This window comes from Otolemur garnettii, unplaced genomic scaffold, assembly GCF_000181295.1.
Source record: "Otolemur garnettii isolate 467f Iridium unplaced genomic scaffold, OtoGar3 scaffold00091, whole genome shotgun sequence".
In the NCBI taxonomy this organism is placed as follows: Eukaryota; Metazoa; Chordata; class Mammalia; order Primates; family Galagidae; genus Otolemur; species Otolemur garnettii.
The window spans coordinates 1,067,954-1,080,496 of NW_003852486.1; the positions used below are offsets into that span (position 1 = coordinate 1,067,954).

The window sequence follows — 12,543 nt, forward strand, 5'->3', positions numbered from 1 at the left end:
CTGCCTTCTTTCTTTTCTTTTCTTTTTTCTTTTTCTTTCTCAGACAGAGTCTCAAGCTGTTGCCCTCGGTAGAGTGCTGTGGCATCATAGCTCACAGCAACCTCCAACTCTTGGGCTTAAGTGATTCTTTTGCCTCAGCCTCCCAAGCAGCTGGGATTCCAGGCACCCGCCACAATGCCCAGCTATTTTTTGGTTGTAGTTGTCGTTGTTTGGCAGGCCTGGGCTGGATTTGAACCTGCCAGCTCTGGTGTAAGTGCCTGGTACCCCAGCCTCTGAGTTACAGGCGCCGAGACCAAAACTGCTATTTTCCAAGCCTCGCACACATGAAGGTAAATGAACGAAGCCAGTCACACCGGACCATTTAGCATACAGTTCCATTTATGTGAAGTGTCCAGAATAGGCAAAAGTTCAGAGGTAGAAGGCACATTAGGGGCTGCCTAGGGCTACAGGAGGGGCGGGGAGTTGGAGGGTGATGGCTGAGGGGGTATGGGGTTTTTTTTTGGAGGGGGAATGAAAATGTAAAATTGGTTGTGGCAACAGATGCCTAGCTCTGAATATGCTGAAAGCCGTTGCACATTTGAGACGAGGGAATTGTGCGGTATGTGAATTTTATCTCAGTAAAGCTATTATTTTAAATTGCTCTCTTCCTGGCTTCTTTCACCCTTCTTACCACAAATCCTGGGGACTCTGTGGGGCGAAGGGTCCGGGCCAGAACCTGTCCACAGCAGACAGAGCCTCCAGGGGGAGTACAGCCTCAGCCACACCCTCCCTCCTTCCTCTCCACTGGAAAGAACGAGCAGGAGTTAGCCACCCACCTCTGCCCTGCTTTGTGGCTGGGCCAGGACTCTGCTTTCTAGGACACACACATCATGATGAGGTCTCAGTGCCTTCCCTTTGCTGACCTACCCACCCTTTCCACCCTGAGACCAGCCAGCTCAGATAGCCCCACAAGGCCCAGGTCAGTCAGGTGGCTCTTTCAGGGGCAGGCCATCCTGGGGCAGAGGCAGGGGCTGAGCTGGGTGTAGACCTTGGATCCTGCACTGACCTTGGGGTTACCCCTTTCCCTGTTCATGAGAAAGTATCCTATTACCCTATCAGCCATGGGCAGGGGAGAGGCTTCTCTCAGGGAGCCATGTCCTAGGACTGGGAGGCAAGAAGGTGTGGAGTTCACCTGCACTTCCACTCAACAAATGTTTATCAATAATCAGCTAAGGGACTATTGTGTTCTATGAATCACTGGTCACCAGTGGTGCCCCAGCTTCTTCCTTTAAAGAGTTCTGGGTCCCGTTGGGGAGTAAGTGCACTCAGCTCAGTGTCTGGTCAAGCAATTGAGATTAAAAGGACATTGACTAGCCCCAGAGTGTAGGAGGAGGTTGGGGAAGGCTTCCTGGTGCAAGAGCACATTCAAGACGAGTGGGACTCCAAAGGAAGAGGGAAGTGGGGGCAGTCCTGGGCAGCATGCTCCAGGCGGAGGGGATATGATGTAGGTCATTCAGAGAATTGCGAAGGAAACTTCAAGTAGTTCAGTCTGGTTGGGGACTAACAGGTGAGACAGAGAAGGCCAAGAAACGAGGTGGGAGAGGAACAGAGGGGCAGGCTGCCTGAAGCCTGAAGAGGAGGAAGTCTCCCTCACCCCGCCCTGTCCCCAGTGAATCCACCTTCTCCCCCTGCCTCCTGCACCTGCAGGGCTCCTACCTGAGCAGCGGCCCCAGTGCCAGGCAGAGAAGAGACCAGCCAGGGTCAGGAGCAGTGAGACCGGTACGGCCACCAGCAGCATGTCTTTGTAGGAGGCCTTCCCTGGTGTTGGACATAAAGGGCTGGGGTCAGACGTGCATGTGATGCTTCCTCATCCCTCAGCCATTGCCCACTGGCCCTTGGCGTACCTGCCTCACGATGGCAGCTCTCCCAGGGGATGACTGTGGCCATGTTCCAGCTGACAGGGTTGGAGACAATACAGGAATAGGCCACATCCTTGTCTCCTGGTCCCAGCGAAGCGCTCAGCATCTGTCCATCCGTGAAGAGGCTGTGTGTTTCCACACCTAAGTCCATCATCCCCTCCTGTCGCCAACTATAGGTTACGTCACTGGCGTTGGGGGCCCAGCAGGACAAGAAGACTTGGCATGCCTTAAGGGGCTGAGTGTCCCCTTCCACAGAGATGAACACACGTACCACGGGCCTGGGCACTGCATCTGGGCAAGAACAGAAGAGCAGGTGTGTGTCACGGGGATGCTGGGGGATCGATGCCACTCTGACTAGGCCCCTCTTGTTCCAAAACTTTCTCTGGCTTTCCATCTCCCAGCGGACAGAATTGAATGCCTTAGCATGATATCCAACACCCTCGTGAAATGATCATGTCCACCTCACCTGCTGTGCCTCCAGCTAGTCCTCCCTGCTCATCCCAATCAACCTGCAGTTGTCCCGACATGTCATGCCACTGTGTGTCTTTCCTGCTTTCCCAGAGCTCATCTGTGTACATATGTGTCTTCCCTTCCTTGTCCTTCTAGAAACTACCGCCCATCCTTCAAGGCCAGTGTGGACCCTTCGCTTAACACCCTGGCTATGAAGCCTTTCCTGGTAGACCAGGTGTGCTCTGAGCCCCCAAGGGTTTCACCTGTCCCTTTTTGTAGAACTTGACATGTCAGTCCACGAGAGATGGCAAGTCAGGCAAGAAAAGTATATTCCTGGCCTTTTGGAGCTTAGGATTTGGTGAGGAAGGCAAAAATTGCCAAGTGATTATGAATAATAAAGAAAATTATTACAAGGATGCAAAATGCTGTAAGGCAGGGGCCCAGAGGTGGGGTTCTGTCTTGAGATCTCCCTAACCTTTGCTTTCTCCTGCTGGCAAGTGGGTGATTGGGGCCTGGGTCACGGACACATTGGTGTCTTGGTTTTGTAGGCCATGGCTCCCCTTTCCTCTCTAAGTTGTTGTGTAAATACTAAGTCTCAGCAACGGGGCCAGCGGGAGAGCATTCTGGTGACAATGGGAGGGCTCAGTCTCTGACAGCATTCCAAAGTCAAGCAGAGAAAACCTCGTTAATGCCAGCTCAATCTGGTGGGATTTGTGATATGAAAGAGGAAATGATTTGCCGGGCACACTAATAGTATAAACAAAGATTACAGGGGGGATATTTATACCACTTAAGAGGACAAGCTGCTTCCAAACACGATCAGGCACAGTTGAAACACCCATTGACATTTCCAGTAACTGATCTGCTAATTCAAATCATTCTTATCTATTGTCAAAGCCGAGCGCCTAAGGACGGCTGCTTGGCAGATTCGTGCAATTAGTTGTAATCACGCTATGTATTTGGAAGTAATAAAACAGCAATTTCCTTAAAATCTGTAATTCAGATGCTGAGAACAAGGCATTTTGGAACTTAGTGGTGTGGGTGCCGCATGTATTATCACGTTCAATGTCATCATTTCACATGTGAGGCAGCTAAGCCTTGTAATGGGGGAGAGGCCCTATGTGGTCCTGCAGGTTACTCACTGCACAGGGTATTGGGCTAAGGGGGCTGAGGGTGAGGGGGGGCAGGGGGGCAGAAATCCAACCAGCACTCTGTGCCAACACAAGCCACCTGGTTCGGGGCTGCATGGATCCAGGAGTGCACCTTCTAATTGCATTGATACCCTGGTGGCTCTCAAGGACAGCCAGTTAGCTGTCTCGGGGATTTGAGACACTGCCTCAATTTGTTTACAGCCTTTCTCTTCCCAGCTGCTGCCCTACTTCCCGTTTTTATATTTGGATACTTTCCCCCACCGCTCTATCCAATTCCTAAGGTTTTACGGAAATAGTGATTTGGGGGTCATTCACACCTCATAGCTAACTGACAGCTAAAAGGCCACTTCTTTCTCCACCAGCAGAAATGCGATGAAGGTGGTGGAGATGGAAGTGGTTGGAGCAAATGCCCATCCAGCCCCCAGGCTATTCAGCCACCCCAGCTGTGGTGTCCTGAGCAGCTCAGGAATGGCCCTGCAGAACGGCCTCCAGCTGGGCCCTGCCAACCCTCAAAGTCATGAGGAATAGAAGTTGTTGTTTTCAGTTTAGAAGTTTGGGATGGTTTGTCTTGCTATGGATGAATGGTGGAGAGAGCCCATGAATGACACATCGTCAGAATCTCTCTAAAAGAGTAAGACATAGAAAAATATGATATTTTAAGTTATAGTTTAATTATGATTTGATTTTTAAATAAAAACCCACTATGTCCTAGTTTAATGTGCTACTTTCCCCCCTTCTTAGCAGCGCAAACACTGATGCCTTTTTTTATGGTCTATGATGATACCTAACACCCATGAAGCCCAGGCTGGCTCAGCCATGGATGTATCTGCCAACTCCACTGTCCCCTTATGGTACTCTGCATGGTAATGCCTCAATGGCCACTTTACAAATGAGAAAGGTGATGATCAGGGAGGCTCAGCATTGTGTCCAAGACCACCAAGCCCAGAAAAGACTGAGTGGGAGTTGAGAATGGGGCTGCGAAGGGGCAAAGCCTGGCTGTGCCACATACAGCTCACCTGGGAGTCCCTGAGGTGGCTTAGTTGTGCCTGCCAGGGTTAGCAATGTAGTGGAGACCAGAGGTTCCCGAAACCCTGCCCCCGCCCCCAGCTCCTGTGGAGGCTCAGGATGTCTGTCTGCTCCCTGTGGGAGGGGGTTCCGGCTGTCAGTGTCAGGTGCACTCACCGTACACCTTGAGCTGTAGGATCTGGGTCTGGGTCCAGCCCCGGGTGTCCACCATCAGCACGGAGAAGTTGCCGCTGTCTCCAGACTGCAGCGGCCCAAGCTCCAGACTGAGGTTGCCATGCAGATGGGCACGGCCCAGGAAGCGGGAGTGGTACAGGGTCTCCAGGGAACCCTGGAAAAACATGGCCAGGAGCTCCTCCGAAGGCCAGAGAGATCGCCAGATGGCCTCGCGGACTTGGAAGCCAGGAGGCTGCTCTGCCACTAGCAGCGCGGAGTCCCCCACCTTGCTCAGCACTTGGGCACCAGCAACTGCAATGGAGATAGTGCTGAAAGGACAGAGCCCTGTCACTTGCCTGCCCGGCTCCTTGCCCTACTCCTCATCCCCCTCCTGTGCAGCTGAGCTTCTATGGGGTGAACCAGGGGCCCCTCCACCCTTACTCCTCCCCTTCCACCCATGCAAGTGGAGGGTGCCAGGTACTGGGGACAAAATGGTAGAGAGAACTAGTCCCCGTGGTCACAGAGCCCAGAGGAAGACATGCAAGAAAGTAACTGTGAAGTACTATGAGGGTGACGGGGACCTTACCCCCACGGAGGGGCTCAGAGGAGAGGCAGGAAAGCTGAGACCTTGAAGAGGGGGTGGGAGCCAGTCAGCCCATGCTGCTGGAAGGGGATGGGGAAGTGTCACAGGCAGAAGGAACAACCTTACATGGGCCCGGAGAGACAGAGCACAATCACTGGGGAACTGGGAGGAGCTCTCTGCGGGGGTGTTGGAGATTACACCGCAGAGTTGGTGGGAGCCGGAACATGCAGGGGCCTGCAAGCAGTTTTGGAGTTTGGGCTTTATCTGTAGAGCATGGGGGGAGAGGGGAGGGTCTCAGACATGTTTTAAGCAGGAAGGTGACATGATTAGATGCACGGTGCAGAGGGTCACTCCAGGTGCAGAGGGTCACTCCGGCAGAGACATGGAGAATGCCCTGCAGGGGGCAAGGCTGAGGCTGCTTGTGTTAGTCAGAGGGAGAAGTGAGGAAAGTCGAACTGAGGAAAGGGGCAGCTGGGGTGGGAGGCACGGGGGCATTGAGAGTCAGACAGTGCAATTAGTAGGATTTGGAAGCAGACCAGCTCTGGGGAAAGAAGGAGTCGAGGATGGCTCCTAGGCCCCCAGGACTGACTGGATGCCATCCTCTGAGGTTGGAGCAGGAGGACACACGGGCAGGGGCTGAGATGGCCAGATGTTGAGCTTTTGGGGACGGTGTTTGAGTTAGGGGTGTGCGGAGACACCTGTGCTGGAAGTGCTTTTCCGACTTCCCCGCTGCCTGGTTACTGCTCCTTCCTGAAGCATTATCTCCTCCCTTGCCCCCCCCCCCATCTCTCACTGCAAGTCACACATGCTGGTGTTCCCACAGCGCCCGGAGCACCGCTGTAACCACCCTTATCCCTGTGTTATCATTGCCTGTTTGTGAATCAGCGTCTCCTGTGACACTGCGAGCGCCTCCAAGTCAACCTCACTTTCCCTTCTCCCTTGCTCTCCCAGTGCTCACTGGCACTCAGGACCAGGCTGCAGGGGAAACTCAGTAAACTGCATGAATGAGGAGATTGAGTCTGCCAGGGGCTGACCTTGTGACAGACAGGGTGTCGAGCAGGACCAGAGTCCCTGACACCCAGGTGCTGCCATTCTGCTGGAGGAGTCATGCTCTGGGTAGTCACTCAGTTGGCTGAAATATGCCTAGCCCCTCTACCCCTGCCAGCTCCATCCTGCTGGGAAATGGCGCCAGTGTTGACGTGGGATGGAGGTGTAGCTCATAGAGAGAACTGCACTGAATGTCCACCAAGATGAGCTTCTAGCCTGTCCTGGCTCTGCCACAAATGAGGGGTGGGAACGTGGCTGCCTCACCCTCCCTTCCTAGGCTTCAGTGGCCTCCCCTGTACAACATGGGGGCCATCCCAGGCCAGTGGTGCTGATCTCTTCTACACCTAAGAGACCTTTTAGAACTTATTTTTGTCTTACAGCACCCAGTGATTTGAAAGATCTTGCAAGCCAAACAGATTGAGGCCTTTCTTGAGAGTTAAGATGTGATTTCGGGCACATGTCTAGAAACACTGAAGGAATCGACAGGGCTTTTGGAACATGTAGGGCTAAGAGCTGGGACAGGGACACAGGATAAAGCATCCCCAAGGTCCTACCAGTCTCTGATGTAAACAATGGCCTCTTAGTCTTTGCCACACCCACCAACCCCATCCCTGGCTCTGCAGTGCTGTCCTATGTCACATCAAGGAAAACAACCCAGGCATCAGATTTGTGCAGGGATCACCCCATGGGGAAGAGACCCGAAGGCTGGCCAAGCTGTTCCAACATCACACCATCCTCAGCCACCCTAATGCTCCCACCTCCCACTCTTACCAGATACTACCTCCCCTGTGCAGGCTTGCAGGCAGGGGTCCCAGCTTCCCCACAGGTTGTTGAAAACACACTCTTCATGGCATAGGGAACCTTGCTCTGCCCTGCCCTCCACTTCCCTCCCCAACTGTATGCAGAATTCCACATGTCAACACTGCCTGATCCTGACTATTCTTATGTTCAACCTTCTCTCCAACCCAGAGGTATCAATGGCTCAGTTTAGCTGCCCTGGGTCACACAGCAGCTTCAGTCTCCTGGACAAGGAGGCCGCTCATGCTGCCCCCTCCCTGCCAGGACCCTGTATCCTTTGTCTCTCCTGAGCTGTGATTGTTGTCCCAGAACTTGTTCCAGTTTCTCTATCCCTCCTCAGCCTCTGGGTTCTCACTTGGGTTGAAGGGGCCCTGCCCAGACGTCTGGTGAGAGCAGCTGGGCAGGGGCCTTCAGCCCTCTGAGGATGGGCACCCACCTGTCCCACTTACCTTCCCAGAGAAGCAGACCCCACAGGGACCATGTGGCCATTCTCCACAGAGGCAGACAAACTCTCTTGACAACACAAATCCAGAATATCCTAGACGATGGAGATACGCGGAAGGAGCTGCTGTCCTTCTGGGAAGTCCCATGTTCAGAAGGAGGAATCTTGACTCAGAACAAGATGCCCCAAAAGTGAAAACATCCCGACTAAAGTGGAAGTTGGCCCTGGGCCTGGCTGGGCTTTCAGGAGCAGATTCTTGTAAGTCAGCTCCTTTCACATGCTCTTGCTTGACTAATGGGTGGTGACCAGCACCCCACGCAAAGTCCACATTCGCCTTCCTGCTTCCCACTCTGCCTTGCTGCTGTCCTCCTTATCGAAGCCACAGAGGGCCCTCTGAACTGCAGTTTCCATCCAGTCACTTCTTCATGGCCTCCTGCAGCCCTCAGGCTGAAGATTGAACACTTGGCTCAGCATATGGCTGTCCTGGTTGGGCTCCAGCCTGCCTGCCCAGGCTGGTGGCCCACATGCATTCTGCTCTCCAGCCATTCCAAGCCAGGCCACCCTCCTCTCAGAGCTGATATTGTACCCTTCAGGGGCTGTACTTGTCCCTCCAGGCATGCTGCTTCCTTTGTCCTTCCAGAGGCAGCCAGCCACGCGTGAGAGCCCCCTCCTCTGCTCCATGCACGCCCACACCCGAGAGCCCCCTCCTCTGCCCCGTCCATGCCCACACCTGAGAGCCCCTCCTCTGCCCTGTCCATGCCCCCACCTGAGAGCCCCCTTCTCTGCCCTGTCCATGCCCCCACCTGAGAGCCCCCTCCTCTGCCCTGTCCATGCCCACACGTGAGAGCCCCTCCTCTGCCCTGTCCATGCCCCCACCTGAGAGCCCCCTTCTCTGTCCTGTGCTTGCCCACACCCTTAGTGGGTGGTGTGCAGCAGTTTTCTGGTCTTCTCCAGACTGTTCAGCCACATGTTGTGGTCCATTTCCGTGTTGTCGGTGCTCACCGCATTGTAGGTGGTTAACAAATGTCTGTTAGATGATTGTCGCTTTCTGTAAGCCCTGCAACTCTTTCTGAGAGGATCTTCATGTCGCCCTGTTAAAGTTGAGGGAATGTGAAAATCTTGCTGAAGTTACAGAGGGGCAGAGTTGGGACTTGACCTTTAGAGCAGGGTCCACCTTCCATAGCCCCCTCTTTACCCTGTTTCTTTTCTCACTTCCAGTTACTTGGTTTCTCAGGTCAGGAAAGGCTTTGCAAGAAGTTATCACCTGTGAGGGAAGTTTCTGAATGTCCCAAGCCTGGTTGGGACAATGTGTCTGGTCCTACAGGGCCTCTGACCTGCTAGTCAAACCTAGCACCGTGCACTGGACCTGGTGAGGAACTGGGCATCTAAGATGGGGGGTGAACAAGAGGCCTGGGGGGGCAGTTCTTGTCCTCCAGGTACCCACAACCAAAAGGTAGAAAGAGATGTACCAGGGCAGGTGAAACCTCATGTGAGCAAGGCACTGCTCTGTGCAACCGTGTGGCCCAGGTGGTCAGCGCTGTAGGAAGGAGAGGGAGAGGTCTCTGTGGATCTGGGTAGGGGGTACTTCCCTCGAAGGTAGAATTTGGGCTGTGCCTTGAAATGGGCAGGGTATGGATCGGATGGGAAAGGAGAGGGTTCTGGGATGAGAGGAGAGCAGGGTGTGCTCAGATGTGGCTGGGGGAAAGTAGCAGACAGGCTCTGGGGCCAGCTAGGGACAGCAGGCAGGAATCCTCAGAGCTAAGCAGGAAGCAGGGGAAGGAGGTTGGGCGGCAGGCTATGGAGGCCTTAAGGACAGGGTTAGGTTGTTTTGGAGATTCTAAACCTGTGGCTCCAAGCCTCACTGGGTACTTGGACTCTCAAGGATGGTGGCTCAGTGTGTGGGGGGTGGCTGGGACCCAGGATCCTGTCATTGAAACAAAGAGAGCCACTCAGGTGAATCTGTGGCAGGTGGATAAGGGGAAGCGGTGCTTGAAGGTGGGGGTACATTGTCTGTTTTAAGTGGGGTGAGTGGGGGTGACTTGCTGGTGGAAGGACAGCAGGCAGGGCAGGGAGAGAGGGAAGGCAGGTAGCCGCTGTGGTGATGGTTCTGGGAAAAGGAAAAGGGCGTAGACAGGGAGGAGATGTCCAGAGTGCAGAGAAATGGTGGAACCTGCAGGCTGCCTGGCCATGGGCAGAGAGGTCAAGGGAGTCGAGTCATTTTGGGGCCCTTGTCAGTTCTGTCAGTCATTCATTAATCAGGCATTTGGTGAGCATCATCTAGGTGCTGTGGACACAGACATGAAAGGCTTGGCCCCTGACCTTAAGGAGTTCATAGTTTAGATGTGGTGATGGCATATGAAAGCCAATAATTATGGTCTAAGTGGCGAGAGAAATGCCACACGTGTGTCCTTGGTACAAGGAGACCCAGCTGGGCAGGCAGGAGGCTGAGAGAGCTCCGTGGAGGGAGGGACTCGAGGGGGTGCCTTGAGGATGTAAACAGGTGAGGGTAGGCGTGAAGAACCTAAGCTCTAGAGTTGATCTCCTTGAGTTCAAATGGTGGCCGTGCAATCTTGACCAAAGTACCTTCTCTGTGTGTCAGTGTCCCCATCTGTGAAATGGAGATTAATAAGTGTCCACCTCTCAGCGTTGCCAAGGGGCAGTGTGAGGGTTTAAAATGGGCTGCAGTGCATAGTCAGCACCCAGCCATCTCCCACTGCTACTAAGTGGCTCGAGAGAGGAAAGGGGGCCCAGGCAAAGGCAGATAAAGGCACATTTGTAGCTGAGCAGCTTCCTATTCTGACCTTCTCCTCCCAGATGGCAGGACTCAGGTCCCCCTCATTTGTACACTCTGAAAGCACAAGGAAATGCTTTCTAGGAGGTGACATCCTCCACGCACCTGTTGAATTGGATCAAATAATTCTAAATTGTCAGGCCCAGGACTGGGAGGACTGTGGGAAGTAGGACTGTGTGTGGGCCTGACCCCAAATCCACAGAGAAGACAGTGGGCAGTCACGGTCCCTATTTATAGAATCGATTGCCCAGGTGGTCCATCCATGCAGGAAACGAACTATAGTTTGCTCTCTACCCTTCTACCCCCCTACCAGAGCACTTTCATTTGAGGGGAATTTGCAGGAACCTAAGGAAGTGGGGAGAAGGAGGTTGAGTGTGGACTGGGAAGTATCCCTCCTTCCCCAAGAGAAAAACTTCCAGGCCTGTGTGACCACTGGAGAAAGAGCCACTGAGGAAAGCAGTGATTCTTCCCAGATGCAGAGAAGTGTTAAATCTGCACAGGCAGGTCCTCACCGCTGCTAATCATTGGTTCACACCATATTAATTACCCAGCCACAGGAGGGAGCGCACAGGAGCAAATTAGCTGGTGAGTTCAAAGGGGCCACTCCCCACATTCCTTAATTAAGAGAGCAGCTGGCAGCCAGGGCTGCTACTCCACCTCCCTGGGGCCTTTCTGGGAAGTCTGGAGTCGGCAGCAACTGCTGAGGCAAGCACAGTAGCTCCATCTGCCATGTGAAGAGCCTGCACCCCGCCACTCGCCACTCGCCACTCGACCACCTTCACTCTCGGAGGAGGGGAGGGATTAGGTCTTGGCTGCAGCCTCGCAAGCTGCCTGAACTCCACCATTAACCTTTAGCGCTTGGTGCATAGAGATTCAGGGCTGTGTGGAATTTGATGATGGCCTGTCCCTGAGGGCAGATTAGGGCCACACTTCTCCCAGGTGGAGAGGAGGAGGGGGTGCCTGGGATTGGGAGAGATGGGGAGCTGCGCAGGAAGGAGGGGCATCAGTAGGCATTGGGGGCACCAAGGATAGTGGAGGAGGAAGGGGTTGTTACCGGGAGTGGTAGGCCTCTGTGGACTGCTACAAGGGGCCGGTGTGGGATGGGGGCTAATGGGGAGCAGGTAGAGCCCTGTGGTTGTGTCTGCCTTAGCTAGATACGTGAGAGGACAACAAGCCACCAGGCACTGGTAGCCCTGACAGCTGTGCACCCCTCCCCAGCTGGCCTGCTTAGTCAGCAGAGCTGTGGCGCAGCCGGAAGACTGAGCCTGACACAGAAGACCCTGGAAGGAGCCTGCCCTGCCACGTCCCAGGAGCTCCCACCTGCACCTCTGCAGGTGTTCAATGGAGGTGAAATGGCCTCACCTCCTGTGAGTTGATGTCCAGGCACTGCCCTGAGCCAGAGCGCCTTGTTCTGTTTTAGGTCTAAGATGCCTTTCCTGTCTCAGCCTTTTCCTGGCCTTGACAGAGGCAGGTCAAGGGGATGAAATATCTGATAAACTAGGGACAGGGGTCCCCAACTGGAGAGGGAGAAACTGAAGTCAAAGGAGAAGGAGACCAGTGAGTGGGCTGGAACAGACTGCAGAGACTGAGTGGGCGGGGTCTGCTTTTGAGGCAGATTGGAAGGCAGGCTGCACAAAGCAGAAACAAAGCCACTGTGATTTACCGAGGCAGGGAGGGGGAAACCGGAAGCTCTTTCATGAATTCACTCATTCACCAAGCTCTCGTTGGATTCCCAACACATGGAGGTGAATGCATGAGACATTTATAGAGAGTCACACGTGTGTGAGCATCTCCGCTCAGGAACTCGTGCTGAAGATGACAGTGGTCATGACACCAACAATGACAGGTGCAAACATGGAATTGGTCTGTGCCCCACATGGGAAAGAATTCCAGAACAAGTACAGCCACTTGAGCTGTCCTTGTAAAGAATTTGAGAGAAGAGCCCTTGGGGTGGAGAGAAGAGGCCTCAAAGCAGTGGCCCAGGAGCATGCACGCTGAAGACCGGATCCCCAGTCCTGCCAACTGCAGCTTCTTCTGGGGCACAGAAAGAGATGCTAATACGTGGCAGGACACCAAAGATCCCAGTGTTGGATGAAATAGCCTGTATCTTTCCTATCCGGTGCACCCCATCTGAATTTACCTTCATCACAGTGGAGATAAACGTGAAGGACACAGAGCTATTTAGTGTATGCTGATTTATGTTT

General features: G+C 53.8%; 1 protein-coding gene across 1 annotated transcript in view; it reads right to left on the minus strand.

The window, feature by feature from the left end:
- Positions 1 to 959: 959 nt before the first annotated feature.
- Positions 960 to 12,543, minus strand: part of SLAMF8 (SLAM family member 8) — a 14,294-nt gene continuing 2,710 nt past the window's right edge. Inside the window, exons 2-7 of the mRNA XM_012808483.2 lie at positions 7,556 to 7,712; positions 4,682 to 4,990; positions 1,884 to 2,189; positions 1,696 to 1,803; positions 1,091 to 1,143; positions 960 to 992 (exon numbers count right to left, since the gene is read on the minus strand). Coding sequence (XP_012663937.2) covers positions 960 to 992; positions 1,091 to 1,143; positions 1,696 to 1,803; positions 1,884 to 2,189; positions 4,682 to 4,990; positions 7,556 to 7,712 — 966 coding nt within the window. The remainder of the gene's footprint in view (positions 993 to 1,090; positions 1,144 to 1,695; positions 1,804 to 1,883; positions 2,190 to 4,681; positions 4,991 to 7,555; positions 7,713 to 12,543) is intronic.